The sequence below is a fragment of the Kogia breviceps genome, chromosome 2 (assembly GCF_026419965.1).
Source record: "Kogia breviceps isolate mKogBre1 chromosome 2, mKogBre1 haplotype 1, whole genome shotgun sequence".
In the NCBI taxonomy this organism is placed as follows: domain Eukaryota; kingdom Metazoa; phylum Chordata; class Mammalia; order Artiodactyla; family Physeteridae; genus Kogia; species Kogia breviceps.
Window position 1 is genome coordinate 78990520 of NC_081311.1, and position 24003 is coordinate 79014522.

Here is a 24003-nt window from a genome sequence, read left to right on the forward strand (position 1 = left end):
TGCATGGGCAGTAGGTTTTGGATAAGTGAAAACTTAGGAATACTGAATTCCAGGCTTTTTCTCTGGGTTGTTGGTTAAAACTCTGAGCAAAAAAGCAACAAAAACAGAAAAATTTAGTGGTTAAAACGCACCACCTTTGACTACTCACAATAGCCAATAAACAGCCTAGATGTCCATCAACAGAGGAATGGATAAAGAAGATGTGGTACATATATACAATGGAATACTACTCAGCCTTTAAAAAGAATGAAATAGGGCTTCCCTGGTGGCACAGTGGTTGAGAGTCCACCTGCTGATGCAGGGGACACAGGTTCGTGCCCCAGTCCAGGAGGATCCCGCGTGCCGCGGAGCGGCTGGGCCCGTGAGCCATGGCCACTGAGCCTGCGCTTCGCAACGGGAGAGGCCTCAGCAGTGAGAGGCCCACGTACCGCAAAAAAACAAAAAACAAAAAACGTATGGTCAAAACAGTGCCTGAAAATTCTCAATAAATAGCTGCTCTGCCCTATATACTGAATAGTTTGGGATACTGGGAACCATATGCCAAATCCCCGCCCCTTCTTTTTTTTAATCCACTGGAAAAAAAATCCATATATTAAAATATCACTTTTACTGTCTTACTGGAATATTTTTGTTTTGCTGTTATACTGAAAAAATGAAAATAAACATCATTTTGTTCCAAAATTTAACAGGAAAGGTATGCAATGAAATATTCAGACACTTCCTATTTCATAAACTGCAGTAACAGAATAGAAATTCCACGGTTTACAAAATGTAAAACACATGGTTTGCATTTTTCCAACGAACATCCCCTCCTCACGTCCCAGTCCAACCTGATCCTTACCCTTGCCACCCCTCCAGAATAGATTTGTTTTAAAATAGAAAAATATTATCCTCTATGGGTAATCTCAAAACTGATGGCAATTCTGTTATGTCTTTTACTATTTTCATGACTGATAAACCCAAAATATCAATAATATTTTTTAAACCTTAAAACAAAACCCCTAAATGAGGACCATCACTCATCCTATTTTCTTAATTTTATAAATGATAAAACAGAAAAGGGAAACCCACCTTGTGGTTGAATGGTACACTTGGTATGTTAAGATGAAACCAATTCTTTTCAGTAATGAAACTACTTTCTTCAATAATCCTTACAAATTTTCAATAAAGTCTTTCTCAATAAAGCCCAGCCTTGGCCATTCCAGCTGCAGAAGGATTTTATGTCACAGACTTGAGCACACCGCCATAAATAGTTTCTTACAGCTTTTCACTTCCTTTGCAAGCCTAACTTATCTCATGAGCTAAAAGAGCTCCCATTCCTTCCATGGTGCCAAAGCCCTGGGTTTCTGTTCCAGCAACTAAACGGATTCAAATGTCAGATTCAGTCGGACTGGCGAAGCTCCAGAGAAATACCAAGGTGAGATTTCTCCCAAAAGAAAATCAGACATTTCGACAGTTCATCTAGTTTTAAGTCGTCCAGTAAATGCATGTTTTTTCATCCAGAGAAGCGATGCTTCCACATTCCAGTAATCACTGCTTCCTCTGGGAGCCCTCGATGTTAGCTCACCTCGGCGCCTGGCAGGTAGATCTTCCACTATCCCTTCCTTACAGTTTCCACTATCCCCTCCTTACAGGTTCCACCATGGCCTCTGAGCAGATAGCTCCCACACCTAAATCTCTAGGCTTGACCTTCCTTCTCGATATTTCCATGGGCTGTCAAGCCCTCAATCCAAACCTCACATTTTTAACTTCTACAAAACCTAACCACCCCTTATTTTCCCAAATGAACACCAAAGGCATTACAGGTAAGACTAGAAACAAGCTGAACTCAGTTTTATGGCTTGGCTGTGATGTGGTCTTGGTCAAGTACCATGAATATAGTGGGACAATAGTGGTAAAGTGGTTTTATTGGGTTGAGCCATAAGAAACTGCAATTTTTGGAGGTCAAAATGGTCAGTGTCAAAAATTTCCTACGGTTCAACCCAATGCATACAAAATATCTTAAAATCCTAATAAAAAAACAATGAGATTAGATTACCTACCTTCTAAATAATTATTATCTTCCCATCCTGTTGGACTATAATGAAGGAACTTAGACTCCTCATGACTCTAAAAGATAGGATTTCTTTTTTTTTTTTTTTTGGCCATGCTGCATGCCATGCAGCATCTTAGTTCCTCAACCAGGGATCCAACTCGTGTCTCCTGCAGCGGAAGCGTGGACAGCCAGGGAATTCCCGAGGATTTCTTGAGTTGCCAATCTCAGTTATAATTGTATAAGACTCAGTCATACCTTCAATATCAAATACTGTTCTCATTTCCTCTCAACCTCATATTCACCTTACTTGCCCACTTGATCCTCACAAATTACTAAAAAAATAACAGTTTTTCCCGAGATAGCATGCCTTTTAATGAAAAGGTTGTAACAGAGGCTAATGAGAATCTATTTTCATTATATAGTAATTTATAGCAATGATGACTATACATTTATTCCCTAGCAAAAACAAACAAACACAGCAAGACAACCCAAAGCCATGCTAACTCTGCAGTCTTGGGTTTGGCTTCTATCAATACCGCCCAGGCCAATTCTTTTCCAGGGTCCACATACTCTGCAGAATCATCTGCATCTCTTCTCTCTTTTCCATTTCCACTACTGTGAAGCCTAGCATGTCTTCCAGAAGTTTTTGTCTTACCAGGTTTTACATTCAGAAGAACAAATTTAAATGTATACTTCTCTGAATCTAAATGAATTTGGAATTTTCTCTATGATGTGGGTAAAGTTTTTCAATCTGGACAAAACAGTCATTTCCAATCCAATTTGGGCTACCAGAGCTTTGTTCATTAATATGGTGACACATTTTATTATCATTTAAATAAATCTACATGTATGATTTTATCCCCCAAATCTCTAAATTACAAATTATTGTTATTTTTTTAACTAAACAGCTTATCTTTGTAGGCTCAGTCTGAGAATAAGAGCCAAGTCAGAGAAGTCCATCGTTTGGGGAACTTGAGGAAACATGTTTGAGGAGCATTAAACAAGTATGAGCTTGAGTTAATACATTTGTAGCTCAAGGAGTTGCAAAGATTGCAAAAAAAAAAAAAAAATTTAATTATACTAAATTCTTTTCAGAAATATGATTTATAATTCCTGCATTTCACAAATGTGAGCACAGACTCTAAGCAGGACCATTGCAGGGCCAGGGGGCCACAGGACAGTGTCTGCTTATAGGGAGACCAGGACAGCACCCAGGGACCCATGTTCTAGAGGAGGGGCCCGAGGAAGAAGAACTCCCAGGGTGGGTAGAGGTGGTAGTCTCGGGTATAAGCAAAGAGGAGAATCAAACACGTGGGCTCCAGGAGCCCTTGGGGGAGAGGCGGAGCAGAGACTGGCTCAGGCCTGGCTCCCAACACCCTCATGAAGGCAATAAAGAACCACACAGGGGCTTTAAGCAGAAACACCATGACCAGGCTTGTGTTTTATACAGATCACTCCTGCAGCATCAGGCAGAAAAAAGCCTGAAGGCAAGTACGGTGTGTGGAAGGGCGACAAAGCAGGGGCCACCATCCCCACCCAGGCAGGAAGTGCAGAGGCCCTGAAGGCCTTAAAGCACATGATGGGGGCTTCCCTGGTGGCGCAGTGGTTGAGAGTCGGACTGCCGATGCAGGGTACACGGGTTCGTGCCCCGGTCCGGGAAGATCCCACGTGCCGCGGAGCGGCTGGACCCGTGAGCCATGGCCGCTGAGCCTGCGTGCTCTGCCATGGGAGAGACCATAACAGTGAGAGGCCCGCGTACCGCAAAAAAAAAAAAAAAAAAAAAAAAAAAGCACATGATGGGAGGAAGGGGCAGGGTACAGAGGACTTTAGGAGGTGGGCTCACAGGAGTTGAGAGAGAGGGAAGCCTCAAGGATAACTCCCAGCTTCCCTGCACGGGCGCCTGGGAGGAAGATGCTTCCAGGCACCGCGACAAGGGACCATGCAGGAGGGGCTTTGGAAATGCTCTCCACTCCCTTCCACCGGGCCAGGGTGAACTGGGTGCCCCTCCTCTGTACTTCTCACTGCCCTTTCTGTCTCTTGAACTAAGCTGCAAGCTCCTTAAAGCCTGGGGTGGTGTCAACTCCATTCCCTAACCCGGGCCTCTAGCGGGACCATAATAAACGTCTGCCAAAGGAATGAAAAGAATAAACAGCCGTGCTTGTGCTCTACTTCTACTCTGCCCTTCAGTATGGCTGCAGGAGAAAACATCTAGTTTCTGATCAAGAAAATCGTGGGGAGGGGTACAGGTGTGGTGTGAGCTCAGAGGCGAGTGTGCAAGTGCTCAGACTGATACCTGCTTGTGTAAAACATGTTCCTCAGCTTCTTTAGAAAAACCCATTTCTGGCACTCAAGATTTTCCTTCCTTTGAACTAAGTCTAGCACAGTAGTTAGCAAGCGTTTTCCCCCTCATCTTTGCTTTCTGTTCTCTCTGGAAGAACGAGTACCGTTCCCAGGGAAACAGCGGTACAATTCTGACTGTCCTCCAACGTATTCCGTACCAACTCCTCTGCTCGTCACGGGAGTGCCTCCACCCACCCCAGAGCTGCGCCTTTTCTGTAGCCCAGCTGCAGCAACCGACTGCAGGGCTTTCTGACAGTTTTCTGAAGCTGCTGTTCTTTAGGCTTCCCAGCTAAGAGTTCTATTCCTCCTCCCACGCTCCCGGAAAACCGCTTCTTGGGTTCAAGTTTCTTTCTTGGTGAAGGTGGCTGAAGGGATAGGGCAGACCCCAGGACACAATGCAGTGCCTAAGAGAAGATGCAGAAATCACAAAGAGTGATTAGGGAATCTTGAGAAGAACAGGCCTTCTGGGGGCAGAGATTTCTTAGGGCTCATTCAAGATTCTGCCTTTGCAAGCCTGCCCATCAGCAGCTCTCTCTGGACATCAAAGGCTGCCTGAAACTCCAGCTCTGCATCTAGGCAATGGCCACCTGGACACACAACTTGCCCCTCAGCACTCAGCCCCCCCGCACTGAATGATACATCCTGTAAATGGTTAGCTTTCCACCCAGACACCTCTCCTGGTTAGATAAGCAGCCACTCCTCATTAGTTTGTTACTTGTCAATTTCACTATCTTGAGTTTTAAGCCCAGGAGTTCTAATGGTGAGATCATGTCTGCTTAATTGGATTTATACAACAGCCTGCCATGCAACAACATGGGGTTATTTAATACTTTGTATAATCCCTCCTGATCACTCTCAAATTGATGGCTTCCTCACCACTGCTTCTAATCCTCACCGCTTTAAACGTATCATCCCCGTAACGGGCTTCTACCTGGGTCCCCCACCTCAGGCCTTCACCCACTCCGATTTATTCTGAAAACAATATTCTACTTGAAGCATGGCTCTTCCCGGCTCAAATATTCCCAGAACTCTGCACTGCTTAAAGAACGAAGTCCACACTCACCCTGGCATCCTAGGTCCTCTGTAAACTGGCCCCGGACTACCTATGCAATTTTCTCTCTAAATCTGTATCTTTAGCTTCAGTTAAGCCTAGACTGTTCACTCTATTTCTCTAGCCAGGAATGTTCTGTTTCTCTTTCCTTACCACGCAGCTAGTATTTAGTTATTCCTCAAATTAAGGCCCACCCCAAGTTCTACTCCCTTGTAAAGCTGTTTCCCCATTATCCTCACCCACAATGGTTTTCCTTATTTGATCTCCTAAAATTTTTGCTCTTTATACAACAAGCACCTGGCACTTGTTATTAAACAATTTCTTGTTCTAAGTGTGGAAGCGTATAAACCCTACCTTTAAAGGTACATGGGGGGGGGGGGGGGGGCTTCTCTGGTGGCGCAGTGGTTGAGAGTCCGCCTGCCGATGCAGGGGACGCGGGTTCGTGCCCCGGTCCGGGAAGATCCCACATGCCGCGGAGCGGCTGGGCCCGTGAGCCATGGCCGCTGCGCCTGCGCGTCCGGAGCCTGCGCTCCGCAACGGGAGAGGCCGCAGCGGTGAGAGACTCGTGTACCGCAAAAAAAAAAAAAAAAAAGGTACATGGCGGGGGGGAGGAGGTAATAGGAAGTTACTGTTTAATAGACACAGTTTAACTTGGGGGTGAGATGGATGGTGGTGATGGTTGCACAACAACGTGAGTGTATTAATGTCACTGAATTATACACCTAAAAATGGTCAATTTTATGTTATGTACATTTTATCACAATTTTTTTTGAAAAGTACATCGAAGTCACTAAGGAACAAATCACATGCTTCTTCATCCTCACAAATTCAATCACAGCGCTAATTACTACGACACCACCTGATGAAATTAATAAGTATTGGCTGCACTAGGATAGTAATAATATTTGAACATTTACAGATCCCTGTACAGCGTACAAAGCCCCTTCGATGTAAACTAGTTTGACCATTTGATTCTGAAAAACTCTGTGAGGCAAGAAAGACAGGAATCCCTTATCCTTATTTTCTAGATGAAGAGATGGAACTCGAAAGGCTTAGTGACTTGATTACGCCAAACAGAGAGTACCAGGCAGAGCTGAGATTCATCTGGGTCTCATGAATCTGAGACACTTCCCAGGCCCTTCGTTAATCGTTCACCTCGTTGGAACAATTCGTGCCTTTTTTTCCCCAGGAAAAATTCCCGCGAGAGCATACTCCACTGTGCAGGGGAGAAGAGCCTTGACCTGCACCCTTAACCAGCAGTTGCTCCTTGAGGCACGGAAAGGGGCAACTGGCAGGTTCTGGATCCTTCATTTAATCCAACCTGTGCGCAGCTGCTCCCACAAAAGCTTCCTTCCCCACTGCCTGACCCCACGTGGCAACATTTCAGCCTGATGACAGGACAGGCAGCAGGTGTGCTGAGGAGAACAGGGAGCTGCTCCATCTAAACCGTGACTGTGCGGGAGAACTCGGATTTCCTTAGGAACAATGAAAACGAATCAGAATTCTGAATGTGGAATAAATGAACGACTCTCTTAGGCTCCACAACTGGCGAAAAAGAGTATCGATCACCTAGCCCTACACAGATTAAGGATGTAAGGGCCCTTTATGTATCGAAACACACAGTCATTTCCTTAAAAGGTCTGTTCTAGCCTCCCAGAGTGGTGAAGGACAGCGCCCTGTGCCCACGGAGATAGCACACATATTCAGCATTGCTGTTCTGACAAGTCACCTCCCGATTAGGCTGCAGTTGAATTAAAGGCTGAATGTGCTCTCTGCTTCCAGGAGGAGCTTACTTCTAAACAACAAAGCTCTAGAAGTTTCAGAAGTCCACTGAAGAGAGATTCATTTATGGACTACAAATATTCTGAAACACCCCTGAAAGAGGAGAGCACTTTGAAATGCCTGTACATACTCATGCTAAATTCAACATCTTCTAAATTGCCTTCTTTTGGAAAAAGCACTGCATGTCCTCAAGAAATTGAAAACCAATCATTGCCACAAGATCCAGAAATTCCACTTCTAGGTATCTAACCAAAAAAACCCGAAAGCGGGGACACGAAGAGATATTTGTACACCCATGTTCACAGCAGCATTATTTACAATAAATAACCAAAAGGTAGAAGCAATGCACGTGTGCATCAATGAATGGATAAACAAAATGTGGTCCATACAGTGAAATATTATTCATCCTTAAAAAGGAAGGAAATTCTGACACATGACACAACGTGGATGAACCTTGAGGACATGATGCTGAGTGACGTAAGCCAGATGCAAAAGGACAAATAGTGTATGATTCCACCCATATGAGGTCCCTAGGGGTCAAATTCATGGAGACAGAAGGTAGAAGGGTGGTTGCCAGGGGCTGGAGGGTGGGGAGAATAGAAAGTTATTGTTTTATACAGAGTTTAATTTTGCAAGATGAAAAGTCTTGGAGATTGATTGCACAACAACGTGAATGTACGTAGCACACCTGAACTGGATGCTTTAAAATGGTTAAGATGGTAAATTTTATGTAAAAAAAAAAAGATCTCCCATCACACACACACACACAGCACTACAGTTTTACTAAGTCCTTCTGTAGCAAGGCACATACCAGAGCAAGGTTTACCACAGCCCATGAGACTCTGTGAACTGTGGATATAATTAGGTCCCTCATCCATTATAACGCCACAGACGTCATCATGTGTTACCAGCATCTGTTGACAGATCTCATACCCGGCATATCATTGAAATGGCAAGTGTGGAAAAGGTAGCCCACAATAGAAACAATGGCATTTTATCCCTGTCCTGTTCCAGCAGTTTGGCTCATAGGACATAAATAGAGGCTACTGCTCTGGCTGCCCGGACCTCACAGTTCAGTATTACTTTACTGACTTGAGAGGATTCTCTACCAAAAGTAGAAACAGAGGATCTTCTGGATCTGTTCAGGTCTGTTTCCTAACGTAATGTTTGGCTCTGTTTTGTTTGTCACTAAATTCACAACACAGCATTCAACCTACCTGAGGAAAAAAATGAATTCTCACTTTAAACTTTTTAGCATTATTTTGTACAAGGACCAGGACATATGTCTGTTTTTTAATATATAATATACAATGCTATACAATTCTAATAATATATTCACACAGGAACCCCAAACTTTAAAAAAATCACAACAATGAAATTATACCCAAAAATACTGTGAATAAATTTTAAAATATATATAATTATACATCATATATTAAAAATAATTTAAAATTATATGTATATGACCGAAGACATAAATCAGTGTGGTCTTTGGAAACTAAAATTAACTCTATCCTGTACTGTAATTTTAAAAAACCAACAGGAACCACCGTGATTAGACTATTACTTTCAAAAATGATGGGCAGACTACCGGTCCAATTCCTTAGCTACTTTGCTCTTCCTCATGAGGGGAAAAAAAAAAAAAAAAAAGCAACCTCTGCAACAAATAACTTAAGACTTTTTGAAAAAATCAATGAAAAAAATGTAGTAATCAAAATTGTGGGAAAACTTTTTAAAAAGAAACACTCACTGTTAAAAATTAAAGCGACTATTTAACTTCTTTCTCATTGATGATGCAGCAATTAGCCCAGATGACAAACTAATAATAATAATAACATATTAATAATCCTCAAGTCAGGTGTTTAAAAAATTGTAGAAGGTTTGAAATTTTATTCTCCTTTATAGACTCATCTTCTACTTATCACTCCCATTCTACTGTTTCCAAGAAGGCAGAGATGATGGAACTAAGGGGGAGAATGAAATGTAGCTAAATTAGAGCTTTAAAACAATAATAGTAAGTGGTTTTATAACAGAGAATAGACAACAAAAGAAAAATCTTGATTTGAAAATACCATGGTTATTTTATAAATAATAACCAAAAAAATCCTAAAATGGCTATCTGATAATTATCCAAATATGGGACCTCTCTCCTTCAGCTAACACTAAGTGTTAGCTGAAGTGTTTCCTATAGTCATATACATTCACCAGGCACTATCAGATAATCACCCACCAGTGGCAGCTACACAGAGCATTCCCAGGCACACAGATGGTCAACAGACGTTATCCACTTTATGGCAGGCCCTTAGAAGGGAAACCCACTTTGCCCCACCCCGAGAAAAATAGGGGGGAAAAGCAGAGGGCACTTTGCTTTTGCCAGGACACTGTCATCATAAGGTTTGGGTGAGCAGGTCTGGGTTGGCATCCCTGACCCGGCCAGGCTCTGTGCCCAAACAGGAGGCGGGATTTAGCCTCCTGGTGAGCAGTCCCTAGAATTCTAGCCAAGGGGATCATGAAGAAACCCTGACATAGTGGAATGTTCCATTGGGCCCCCAGAGAGCGCCAACCAAGATGGGAAGGGAACTTTTAGAGCGGGCTGACTCCCTCGTCCCTGTGCGCTTACCTCAATGAACCGTAAATAGAGTGTGAAATAACTACCAACTTATCGGTGAATGTCTAGTGTTCATACAGCATCTCTCTCCAGGGAACCCCAAAACATGTAATAAATGATTTTCAATTACTCTCTGGGGCAGCCCTGTGAAAATCGGAATGAAGCCGATGTTCTTTTGACCTCTTTTATTTGGGGAGAGACGGGTTAGGGGGAAATGGGACACAACGGGACCAGAAGACACAACTCTATGGCCAAGGTCACAGACTCAAGGAGTCAGAAGCAGACCTGAGACTTTCACATTCTGGTCTAATGCAGGTTAAAACAGAAACGGCTGCACTGTTCTTCCCCTAATATTCTTCGTTTTGGGACTCTTATGTGACAGACGCGCGCACCCACGCACACTCGCGCGCGCGCGCGCGCACTCACGACGCCCAGGTCCGTGCCTGTCCCTGGACTTTTCCCGGGCTACGAGGACATGGGACAACACGACCCTCCATCAAGCTCCCTCCCGCTAGTCCACACGGTCAGCGGCGCCCCCGGGCGGTCGCCCCCCGAGGAAGGCGACACACTGACACGCGGGTCCAGCCCGCAGACGGCGGGCACGCGGCCCTGGCTGACCTTCCTCTGCTGCTTCTCCCAGGCCGGGTCGAGGAGCAGGTCGCGGTCCCACTCCTCCTCCTGGATCATGTACTCGTCATCTTCGTAGACGTAGTTATACTGCACGCCGGGCTCGATCTGGTTCATGGCGCTCGGGTGGCCGGGGCTGCGGCGGGGCGCGCGGGGCTCGGGCGGTCGGACGGGCGGGCGGAGACGCGGCGGGGCCGGCGAGGCGCGCGGGGCTCGGCGGAGGCGCGGGCGGCGGACGGGCTGGAGGGCGCGGGGTGACCTTCGCGCGGTCCTCTCGGGGCGGCACGCCTGGGCGCGGGGTCGCGGGCGAAGCACCAGCTCGGGCTGCGGAGCAGAGGCCGCGCGGCTTAATACCCGCGCCGCCCGTCACGTGGCCTCCCGGCCGCGCCCCCACCCCCCGTCCCGCCCCGCCCCGCCCCGGCCTCCGCCCGCCCCCGCCCCCGCCCCTCCAAGCACGTGCTGGCGGGCAGCGGGGCCAGGCGGCTGGAGTCCGCGTTCGCGGTGCTACCCCAAACCTCCAGCGCTGCGAGCTGAGGCCGCCGGCACCAGCCCACGCCTCCCACCCACCCTCTGCCTCGCTGCGCGGCTGGACTTGCGGGCGCCCAGGTGGGTTACCCGGGTGAGTGGATGTTCGCGGATCAGAGGAGGGACACACGGCCTGGACTCCTGACCACCCCCAGCACATCCAAGTTGTCCAGCGTATTCACGTTTTCCATATATTCCCACATATTCATAGATACCACACACATATACCCCTAAAAAGTAAAGTTTAGAAGCTACGGCATCCCCTTTCTTCCTCCTCTCCTCCCTGCCCTCACCAGCGGAAACCGAGGCAAGGGAGTTGGCCCAGCCATGTTAAAAAGTCAGGAACCAAACCAAAGGCAGGAAGTTTCCTGTCTGCTCTCACCTGCCAATCTTAAAACAACTGACAATTGAGGACAAGCAGCCAGCTTCATGTTACATTTCTATCTCCCCCTGATGTGTTGCACTTAAGGCTTTTCCTCCCTATCGTCCTAGCTGGCTGTTTCCTGTTCCTTATGCCCGTGTAGGAACCAAGATGAGGTCCCTTGAAGAGGAGGTTGAAATTTTTTTATCACATACGTGTTAGATACTGGGAATCCAGAGGCCAGCAGGCAGGCACTGCCTCCTGCAATTTATGTCCAAATTGAATAAAAGTTTCCCACAGGTGCTACACAACTGTGGTTCAGGGCTACTAATTTGTTGACAGGTTTCAAGCCAAAAGTATGCCTGGATTCGTCATTGTTACTTAGAATTTTTACCTCACTTAGTTTTATTTTTTTGAGCTTTGTGCAAAAAACTTTGACAAATTAGCAAATACATCATGCTAATATTTTTTAAAAACATGCCCACTAGAATATGAACTCCATGAGGCCAGGGCTCTTGTCCTGTTCACAGCTGTAATCCCCAGAAACCACTAGGTGCTCAAGTATTTGTTGACGAAATAAGTATCCTTAGAAACAGTGACTGAGCTAATTTGCTTGGATTTAAATTTAAAGTTTAAATTTTGGATTAAAATTATAATCTCTGAACAAGTTTATGAGTAAATTTAATTATTAGAAACTGGACCAGTAATTACAAAAACTGTTAATGTTAGGCTTCAAAAATTGTGGGGACTTCAGGTTCCAGGTGAGATGTATTAAAAGACACCAGATTTACAATCCTGCCTGAAACAACTAAAATCTGGAGGAAAAGATATTAAGCAAAGCTTTTTAAGACATTGACCATCAGGCAGTGAAACATGATAATGCCTGAGAGGCAGGAAACAAATGACATGAGTACTCTGATTGCCCCAGGTTATTGCCTGGAGGAGGTTTCCAAGATGTACCAGAATAAGGGGAACCCAGGCATAGCTCAGTGGTCTCCCTCAACCGTGAGTTCAGAGAGACAAAGGCAGGTAGAGTTTGCAAGGCCAGTTGCAGAAGAGGAGAGAGCTGCAAAGAGAGAGAACCCTGGAGATTTGCAGAGGGTCTCCCTTGAGTCTTAACAGTGAATGTGTGGGGAGAAAAACACCTGAGGCCAAGGAAGGAAGCACCCAAAAAGATTAGAAGGAATGATTCTTAGAATTTCCAAAGGGCTGGGAATAGTTCCGGTTTCCATTCATAATTCACAGGGCATTAGATAGAGTGTTCAGAAGTGGGGGAGTGGGGGAAGGGGCATTAGGCTTAAACTAAATGATGTGCTGGTGCTACCTGAAAAAGCGCAAAAGCAAGACCTGAAGGGTCAAACTGTTTCCGAGTCACATAACTGTCCCAGAACAAAGCCGAACATGTAGTAATACATGAACATTCAACACCTAAGGTAAATTTTGCAGTTTCTGGCACCTATCAAATATTACCAAGTGTGCAAAGAAACAGGAAAGTATGATCTCTAATGAGGAGAACAATCAATCAAAACTGATCCAGGGACTTCCCTGGCGGTCCAGTGGTTAAGACTCCACGCTTCCAATGCAGGGGGTACAGGTTCAATCCCTGATCAGGGAACTAAGATCCCACGTGCCCCGTGGCATGGCAAAAAACAACAACAACAACAAAAAACTGATCCAAAATTGACACATGATTGATAGAGTTAGTAGAAAAGAACACTAAAAGCAACTATTACTGTATTCCATGTATTCAAGACGCTAAAAGGAAGATTGAACATGCTATGTAGAGACATGGAAGATTTTAAAAAGACCCAAATTGAATATCTAGAGATGAAAAGTACAACATCTGAGATTAAAAATACCCTGAATGGGGGCTTCCCTGGTGGCGCAGTGGTTGAGAGTCCACCTGCCGATGCAGGGGACACAGGTTCGTGCCCCGGTCCGGAAAGATCCCACATGCCACGGAGCAGCTGGGCCCATGAGCCATGGCCGCTGAGCCTGCACGTCCGGAGCCTGTGCTCCACAACGGGAGAGGCCACAGCAGTAAGAGGCCCATGTACTGCAAAACAAAAAACAGAAAACAAAAAACAAACAAACAAACAAAACCCTGAATGGGATTAACTACAGGGTAGACAAGAAAAGATGAAAGAACTTGAAGACTTAGCAATAGAAACAATGCAATATGAAACATGGAGAGGAAAAAAAAAAGACTAATAAGGACTGGAATCACCTTTCCTCTTGAAACAATTGTGGGGGGAGAAAAAGACAAAGCATATGAAGCAATGGTTTTCCAATACACCAGAAGTAATGTAATGAAGGACAGGAATGCTGAGAGATGGGAAACAAATGGGGAGAGTTCTATAACTGCCTCAGTTTACAGCCTAGGCTTGTAGACCAGACTATTGAGGTAGAGTCCGGAGGGCTTCCTGAGTTGAGGACATGAAGCTGAGAGTATGGGGAGAAGAAGGCAGCTAGTATTCATAGGATAAAGTGTCAAAGAGGAGAGGGCCACACACAGAGAGAGCTCTGAAGATCTTCGGAGTGTCCCACCTGAGCGTGTACTGATCAGAGCATGCTCGTGAAGAAGCCACCCAAGTCCAAGGAAAAAGCCATCTGAGAGGATTAGAGGGAGCAGTGCATGGTATTCACGCAGGGCCAGGTGGGTGCCTGCTTCAACCACCACAGGACCGCAGAAGCGTTTAATTCACCGAGCATTGAGTAGAGGACTTAAGGTCTTCAGTAGTGTAGAATGAATTATTCCTAGATTGGTAGTGGTATGGAATTAATTATTCCTAGACTAGTCCTAGAATGACCACTGCTCTAAACTGGCCTAAAAAATCATAAAACAATCATGAAATCATAAAAGCAAGACCCAAAAGGATAAAACTATTTTCCAAGTAACTTGTTTGCAAGTTAACTGTTTCCAAGCAACTGAACTGCATCACAGAACAAAGCTCAAGATTTATAAGAACACAAAAATATCCAGCACTCAACAAGGTAAAAATCACAAATATCTGGCACCCAATCAAAGATTCCCACCTATACAAAGAAGCAGGAAAACACAACCCATAATGAAAATAGCAATCAATCAAAACTGATCGAGGGCTGACATAGATGTTAGCGATAACAGACAAGGACACTAAAACAGTTATTACGGCTGTATTCCATATATTCAAAAAGTTAAAGAGAAACATGGAAGATTCTTTTTTTTAAAGATCCAAATGAAACTTCTAGGAATAAAACTATAATATCTGAGATGAAAAATACACTGGATGGGATTAAGGGCAGTTTAGAGATTGCAGAAGAAAAGATCAGTGAATTTGAAAGCATAAAAATAGAAGCTATCCAAGGGGCTTCCCTGGTGGCACAGTGGTTAAGAATCCGCCTGCCAATGCAGGGGACACAGATTCGAGTCCTGGTCCAGGAAGATCCCACATGCCGCGGAGCAACTAAGCCCGTGTACCACAACTACTGAGCCTGCACTCTAGAGCTCGTGAGCCACAACTACTGAGCCTGTGTGCCACAACTACTGAAGCCCACACGCCTAGAGCCTGTGCTCCACAACAAGAGAAGCCACCGCAACGAGAGGCCCGCACAACCGCAACAAAGAGTAGCCCCCGCTTGCCACAACTAGAGAAAGCCCGCAAGCAGCAACAAAGACCCAACACAGCCAAAAATAAATTAATTAATTTAAAAAAATAGAAGCTATCCAAAATGAAATACAGAAAGAAAAAAATAATCCAGAAGAATGAAGAGAACTTCAGTGACCTTGTTGGGGGGTAATCCACCATGGGTCCTGAGTATGCCTGCACATTCTTGCAGGTATGCCAGAATTGCAGAACCCTGGCCACTTTATCCAGGCAATTTCACCAGGTTGTATTTGCAATGAGCAATCTTGACAGATGAGGTAATGTTCACCCCTTTGAACAAAGAACAGTTTTGCTTCTGCTTGCTATGAAAGTCATGAATCCCCAAGCTCAGTCTTCCTCTCCTATAATGAAACCCACAGTGTGTGCAGGCTTCCATTATGGGTCCTTTGAATCACCCCTATGGGACTTAGGAATTATGGAAAACCAGCATGAGCAGAAAGATAGACCATATTAAGGGCCATAAAACAACTCTCAATAAATTTAAAAGGATATAAGTCTTACAAAGTATGGTCTTAGACCACAATAGGATTAAATTAGAAAGCAGAAACAAAGAGACCTCTAGAAGATCCCCAAATATTTAGAAATTCAATAACACATTTCTAGGTAATCCAAGGATGAAAGGAAAAATCAAAAGTGATATTAGAAAGCATTTTTTAACTGAATGAAAATGAAAACACTATATATCAGAAGTTGTGGGGTGCCATTAAAGCAGTGCTTAGGGGGAAGTTTATAGCACTAAATGCCTATATTAAAAAAGAAGAAGGATCTTATATTAGTAACCTCAACTTCCACCTTAAAAACTAGAAAAAAGAGTAGAGTAAACCCAAAGTAGGCAAAAGAAAAGAAATAATAAAGATCAATGTAGACATCAAATAAAACAGAAACCCAGTAAACTTAAAGCTGGTCCTCTGAGAAGATCAATAAAATTGATCCACTTCAGGCCACACTTTTGATCAGGAAAAAAAAAGGGAAAAAACACATTATCTGTATCAGGAATGAAAGAGGTCACATCATTACAATTCTATATACACTAAAGTATAATAACAACTATTATTAATACTATTAACAACTATATTCCAATAAAGTCAACAGTTTAGATGAAATGGACAAATTCCTTTAATGACACAAGCTACTAAACTCACTCAAGAAGTAAAAAATTGAATAGCCCTATATCTGTTAAAGAAACTCAATTTGTAGTTTAAAACACCCCTCTCCCCCAGCATAGGCACACAAAAACTCCTAAGGCCCAGATGGCTTCTGTAGTGAATTCAATCAAACATTTTTAAATTTTTTATTTATTTGTTTGTTTGTTTGTTTATTTTGGCTGCATTGGGTCTTTGTTGCTGCGCGTGGGCTTTCTCCAGTTGCAGCGAGCAGGGGCTACTCTTCATTGCAGTGCATGGGCTTCTCATTGCAGTGGCTTCTCTTGTTGTGGAGCACAGGCTCTAGGCACGTGGGCTTCAGTAGTTGTGTCACATGGGCTTCCGTAGTTGTGGCTCTTGGGCTCTAGAGCACAGGTTTAATAGTTGTGGTACATGGGCTTAGTTGCTCCGCAGCATGTGGGATCTTCCCAGACCAGGACTCGGACCCGTGTCCCCTGCATTGGCAGGTGTATTCTTAACCACTTCACCACGAGGGAAGACCTGGTTATACATAACCAGGAAACTGAAGAGAAGGGACTACTTCCCAACTCATTCTATAAGACCAGTATTGGTCTGATACCAAAGGTAGGTAAAGATGTTACAAAAAAAGAAAACTACAGATCAATATCTCTCATGAAAATTGATGGAAAAATCCTCAACAAAATTTTACCAATTCAATCCCTGATGATCAAATGGGATTTATTCCAGGAATTCAGGGTTGATTTAAATATTCAAAATCAATTAACATTTAATTTATCATATTAGCAGACTAAAAAGAAAAACCATATGATCATCTCAGTAGATACAAAAAAATTTGACAAAATCCAACATTCATTACTGATAAAACCCTCAGCAAATTGGAATGGAAGGGAACTTTCTGAACCTGAAAAGGGGCATCTATTAAAAAAATAACTATAGCTAACACCATACTTAACTTTGAAAAACTGAATGGTTTCTCCCTAAAATCAGGAACTAATCAGGAACAAAACTGTTAATGTCTGCTCTCACAACTTCTTTTCAACATTGTACTGGTGATTCTAACCCAGGTCAATCAGGCAAGAAAAAGAAATAGTCATCAAGATTGGAAAAGATGTAAAACTGTATTTTTTAAAATAAATTTATTTATTTATTTATTTTTGGCTGCATTGGGTCTTCATTGCTGTGCCCGGGCTCTCTCTAGTTGCGGTTCACGGGCTTCTCTTGTTGCGGAGCACGGGCTCTAGGCACGTGGGCTTCGGTAGTTGTGGCACGAGGGCTCAGTAATTGTGTCTTGCAGGCTCTAGAGCACAGGCTCAGTAGTTGTGGTGCACGGGCTTAGTGGCTCCGCGGCACGTGGGATCTTCCTGGACCAGGGATCAAACCCGTGTCCCCTGCATTGGCAGGCAGATTCTTAACCATTGCACCACCAGGAAAGTCCCGTAAAACCGTATTTATTCACGGACAATGATCATCTATGTAGAAAATCCAATGGGATCATCAAAAAAGTTACTAGAACTAATAAGTTAATTTATCAAAGTTGCAGGATACAAGATCAATATACAAAAAAATCAACTGTATTAAAACATATCCTGATCCAAATTGTTTCACTGGCAAATTTTAACAAAATTGTAAAAAGAAATACCTCTAATCCTACACATTCTCTTCCAGATAATAGAAAAGGCAGGAACACTTCCCAACTCGTTTTATGAAGCCAGCATTGTCTTGGTACCCAAACCAGACAAAGACAGTGCAAAAAAAAGGGAGAGAGAGAAAACTATTCTAATTAGTCTATTCCAATTGGTCTCTTCCAACTAGACCAGTTTCCCTCATGAACTTAGATACAAAAGTCTTCAATGAAATATTAGCAAACTGAACTGGTTATGTATAAAAAGAATAAAAACATTTGCAAATCACATATCCAACAAAGAGCTTATATCCAAAATACATTTTTAAAACTCTCTTCATGCAACACTAAGAAAACAATCAACCCAGTAAAAAGATGGTCAAATGTCTTAAACAGATAATTCACCTGAGAAGATATACTACCAGCTTACCTCGTTTTCTTGTGCTTCACTTTGTTGCTCTTTGCAGAGACTGCATTTTTTTTTTTTTTTTTTTTTTTACAAATTGAAGGTTTGTGGCAACCCTGCATTGAGTAAGTCTATTGGTGCCATTTTTTTCTGACAGCATTTGCTCACTTCATGTCTTTGTGTCACATTTTGGTAATTCAATATTTCAGATGTTTTCATTATTATTATATTTGTTATGCTGATCTGTGGTCAGTGATCTTTGATGTTCCTGTTGTCATTGTGTTGAGGTGCCATGAACTGTGCCCAGGATGGCAAATTTAATCAGTAAATGTTGTGTGTGTTTCCTGACTACTCTGCCGACTGGCCATTTCCCCATCTCTCTCCCTCTCCTTGGGCCTTCCTATTCTTTTTTTTTTTTTTTGTGGTACGCAGGCCTCTCACTGTTGTGGCCCCTCCCTTTGCGGAGCACAGGCTCCGGACGCGCAGGCTCAACGGCCACGGCTCACGGGCCCAGGCGCTCCGCGGCACGTGGGATCTTCCCGGACTGGGGCACAAACCTGTGTCCCCTGCATCGGCAGGCGGACTCTCAATCACTGCGCCACCAGGGGAGCTCAGGCCTTCCTATTCTCTGAGACACAACAATATTGAAATCAGGCCACTTAAACCCAACAGTGGCCTCTAAGTGTGTTCAAGTGGAAGAAAGAGTTGCACATCTCTTATTTTAAATCAAAAGCTAGAAATGATTAAGCTTAGGGAGGGAGGCATGTCAAAAGCGAAGACAGGCTAAAAGCGAGGCATCTTGTGCCAAGCAGTGAGCAAAGGTTGTGAACGCAAAGGAAAAGTTCTCGGAGGAGATTAAAAGTGTTGTCCCAGTGAACACACAAATGGTGAGAAAGTGAAACAGCCTTATTGCTAAGATGGAGAAAGGTGTAGTGGTCTGGATAGAAGAAGAAACCAGCCACAACATTCCCTTAAGCCAAAGCCTAATCCAGAGTAAAGCCTGAACTCTTCAATTCTATGGCTGAGAGAAGTGAAGAAGCTTCCTCTCAGATGCCATTTCCATAACATGAAAGTACAGGGTGAAGCAGGAAGGGCTGATCTAGAAGCTGCTGCAAGTTATCCAGAATATCTAGCTAAGAGAATTAATGAAGGTGGCTACACTAAACAATAGGTTTTCCATGTAGATGAAACAGCCTTATATTGGAAGAAGACAGCACCTAGGACTTTCATAGCAAGAGAGGAGAAGTCGATGGCTCACTTCAAATTTTCAAAGGACAAGCTGACTCTCTTGTTAGGGGTTAATGCAGCTGATGACTTTAAGCTGAAGCCAGTGCTCATTTACCATTCCAAAAATCCTGGGGCCTTTAGAATTATGCTAAATCTTCTCTGACTCTATAAATGGAACAATAAAGCCAGGATGACAGCACATCTGTTGACAACATGGTTAACTGAATATTTTAAGCCCATTGTTGAGGCACTGCACGGGAAAAAAGAAAATTCCTTTCAAAACATTACTGCTCAATGATAATGCACCTGGTCATGAAAGAGCTCTGCTGGAGATGTACAACGAGATTAATGTTGTTTTCGTGCAGGCTCACACAACATCCATTCTGCAGGCCCATTGATCAAAGAGTAATTTCAACTTTCAAGTCGTATTATTTAAGAAATATATTTTTTAAGGCTATGGCTGCCATAGATAGTGATTCCTGTGATGGATCTGGACAAAGTCAATTGAAAACCTTCTGAGAAGGATTCACCATTCTAGATGCCATTAAGATCATTCACGATTCATGGGAAGAGGTCAAACTATCAACAACAGGACTTTGGAAGAAGTTGATTCCAACCTTCATAGATGACTCTGAGGGGTTCAAGATTTCAGTGGAGGAAGTAATTGAAGAGAACTAGAATTTGAAGTGAAGCCTGAAGATGTGACTGAATTGCTGCAATCTCACAATAAAACTTTAACAGAAGAGGAGTTGCTTCTTACGGATGAGCAAAGAAAGTGGTTTGTTGAGATGGAATCTACTCCTGGTGAAGATGCTATGAAAATTGTTGAAATGACAACAAAGGATTTAAATATTACACAAATTTAGTTGATAGAGCAGCGTCAGGGTTTGAAAGAACTGTCTCCAATTTTGAAAGAAGTTCTCCTGTGGGTAAAATGCTATCAAACAGCATTGCAGAGAAATTGTTCATGGAAGGAAGAGTCAACTGATGGCCAACTTCCTTGTTGTCTTATCGTAAGAAATTGCCACTGCCACCCCAGGCTCAGCAACCACCACCCAGCAACATCAAGGCAAGACCCTCCACCAGCAAAAAGATTACAACTTGCTAAAGGCTCAGATGATGGTTAGCATTTTTAAACAATAAAATTTATAAAATCTCTACCCTTCCTTTGGCCCCTTCTCCCCAACTCCTCCCACCTACATGTAAAGATTGGTCAAGGACAGATGAATGGATAAAGAAGATGTGGTATATATATATATATATATATATATATATATATATATATATATATATATATATATAGTGGAATATTACTCAGCCATAAAAAAGAATGAAATAATGTCATTTGCAGCAACATGGATGGACCTAGAGATTATCATACTAAGTGAAGTAAGTCAGAAAGAGAAAGACAAATATATGATATCACGTATATGTGGAATCTAAAATATGATACAAATGAACTTACTTATACAACAGACTCATAGTTATAGAAAACAAACTTATGGTTACCAAAGGGGAAAGGTGGGGAGGGACAAATTAGGAGCTTGGGATTCACAAACACACACCATATATATAAAATAAATAACAAGGACCTACTGTATAGCACAGGGAAGTATATTCAATAGTTCAATATTTCAAAGAATTTGAAAAAGAATACACACACACACACACACACACACACACACACACATATATAAAACTGAATCACTTTGCTGTACACCAGAAACTAACAAAACATTTTAAGCCAATGATACTTCAGTTAAAAAAAGATTGATTGTCAAGAAGTTAAATCAACATTATTGAGACAATGCTGCCTTTAGGAAGAATGATCTACATGCAGTGATATAGAAACATATCCAAGATAGTGTTACATTAAAAACAGGAAGTTGTACAATCGTTCATATAGTTTAATCTTATTTAAATTAAAAAAACTTATGGAAAAGCATCACATTTTTAAATGTACATTTATAAAAAAACAAACAAATTGAAATACCCCCAGCACAGTCAAATAGCCCTACCTGCACATGCCACCCACCTGCCCTTTTTCACTCTCTTAAGAGATGATGAACCTCATGGTAACTCAAGGAAACCATAAACATCATCAATAGGAAAGAGAATGTGGGTTGATGCATGAATAAATGTTGGAAATGCCAAGGATTTCATGTGTTTTAAGTCTGTTCTTAACAATAAGTAACAATAATTGGACTGAATTTTATCTCTTGTTTTTTTACCCACACTGCTTTCTGGTTCTGTGAAAAAGACCTAGGTGTCTTAACTGACAGCAAGTTCAATAGAAGCCAACTGTAGGCGGACCAAAGAAATCAAATGCAAAGTTAAACTGGATTAATAGATGTGATATTCAGTTCTAGATGATGCATTGTTCTCTGAGCTGGCGAGAACACAGCTGGAGTCATAAAGGCTATCATTTATTATAAATGGGATGTACTCCCTGTAAAAATACAAATAGTACAAAATGGTATGAAATAAATAGTCGAAGTCCCCGCATCTTTCCACCCCCCACCCATTTGCCATGGTTTGCTGATATGAAGAGCTTGGAGTGTTTTCTTCCAAATACAAACATTTTATAGACATATGTAATTTTCTTCCAGAAAAGAAATCACTTTTGCAACTTGCTTTTCATTTCTAAATCACAGACATCAACATTTAGAGATGTTCCATAATTTCTTTAATCAACCCCCTACACGTGGACATCTGTCTGTATCTGTAGGGTAGGTTCACAAAAATGGAATTTCTGGGTCAAAGAGCACATTTACAATTTTTGATAGGTAGTCTCCAGAGAAGAGACCCTCTCCCTGCCAGAATTGCCCTTCTGGATTCACTCAAGCCAAGTTCACCCCAGGACAGCATTCTCCCACACCTGGTGGGGGGATGGTAGAAGGCCGGAGGACACACAGTGTTAAGTCTGCCTGTTCATAAATATCCATTTGTGCCAACTGTTTTATTGAGGCAATGTCTGAGATGGTCTTGTGAATTTGAGTTTAGGTTCTAGGTAGCAAGGTTTAATTTGGACTTTTGGAAAATGGGAATGCCTGGGTGGGTGGGATGTAGGATGTTAGATGGTAAAGGACAGAACACAGTGCTGGAAGAGAAGAAGGAAGTGAGAGAGGTGGGCGAAGACTTTTATGTACTTTGTAATTTTGATAGAACTTGGGTAAATATGGGTAAACTTGGCTGGAATAATTCCTTAAACGCTCTCTACTGCCATTGGCAGATTTATGGTTCTATAGCGTGCCAGGGCCTGAATTTTGGATCTTTCTAACATGATAATCCAATTATGAGCCCTTAGTAAATTCTCCTGTAGCTCTCCCCTGTCTTATAGACCAGGTCTACACTGTCCTGTGCAGTACACGAGGCCCCTCGTCACGGTCTGCACCAGCCCTCATATGATGTGTCTGCTGTTCCTTCCTGCTCTGCCCCACCCCACCACCTCACGTTAGATTCTCACACTCAGGGCTCTAACAGGCATCCATGCCTCTGCATGTGTTTTTTCGTCTTCCTAAATACTGACTCCAGCTTAGGTACCTGGAAAACTCTTGCTCAACTTTCACATCTCAGCTCAAACCCCACCTCCTCTGTAAAGTCTGCCTTGTCTCACCTGATCAGACCTGAGTCCCATCTTCCTTTACACCCATGCATTTGTACAAACTCCCATCACAGCTACTAAATGATTCTACTGTTTAGCCCTTCATTTGTGATTCTCTCCTCTTTAGTCTGTGAGCTCCTTGAAGGTAAGCGCAATTTGCTTTCTTCTTCGTATCCCCAGCACCTACCCAGGTCCTTGGTACTTAGAATCTGCTCAAAAAATATTTGCTGAATAAAGGAGTGACCTTCTTGACCCGCCTTCTCCGGATTGTTTGGCTGCAACAGAGCTGATTCAGAGAACAGAGGAACTTCTGGAAGTTTCTCACTTGTATGGGAGTATTTCTAAACTGGAGTGGCCCAGGGAAGCGGGTCATTCAAGAACAAGAGTTGAACCTACTTTTCCCCAAGCACAGGTCTGGCAAATTCTTTTGCCTTGGGTTTCCTTACGCTCTCTTGGTGAGAATCACTAAATTCAAAATTGCATCAGACTGCAACTAGAGATGATCATACTAAGTGAAGTAAGTCAGAAAGAAAGACAAATACCATATGACATCACTTATATGTGGAATCTAAAATATGACACAAATGAACTTATCTACAAAATAGAAACAGACTCACAGATATAGAGAACAGACTTGTGGTTGCCAAGGGGAAGGGGGAGGGAAGGGCTGGGAGTTTGGGGTGAGCAGCTGTAAACTATTATATATAGGGTGGATAACAACAAGGTCCTACTGTACAGCACAGGGAACTATATTCAATACCCTGTGATAAACCATAATGGAAAAGAATACAAAGAAAAAGAATGTCTCTGGTGGGAAGCTGCTGCATAGCACAGGGAGATCACCTCTGTGCTTTGTGACCGCCTGGGGGGGTGGGGTAGGGAGGGTGGGAGAGAGGGTGATGCAAGAGGGAGGAGATGTGGGAGCATGTGTGTATGTATAACTGATTTAGTTTGTTGTAGAGGGAAAACTAACACACTATTGTAAAACAATTATACTCCAATAAAGATGTTAAAAAAAAAAAAAAAAAGAATGTCTCTATGTGTG

At 42.9% G+C, this 24003-nt stretch overlaps 1 protein-coding gene across 1 annotated transcript in view; it reads right to left on the minus strand.

Annotated features, from left to right (window-relative positions):
• Positions 1–10764, minus strand: part of ACTN2 (actinin alpha 2) — a 75234-nt gene extending 64470 nt beyond the window's left edge. The window contains exon 1 of the mRNA XM_059054617.2: positions 10435–10764. Within this exon, the coding sequence (XP_058910600.1) occupies positions 10435–10560 (126 nt within the window). The 5' untranslated portion in view covers positions 10561–10764. The remainder of the gene's footprint in view (positions 1–10434) is intronic.
• Positions 10765–24003: the final 13239 nt, after the last annotated feature.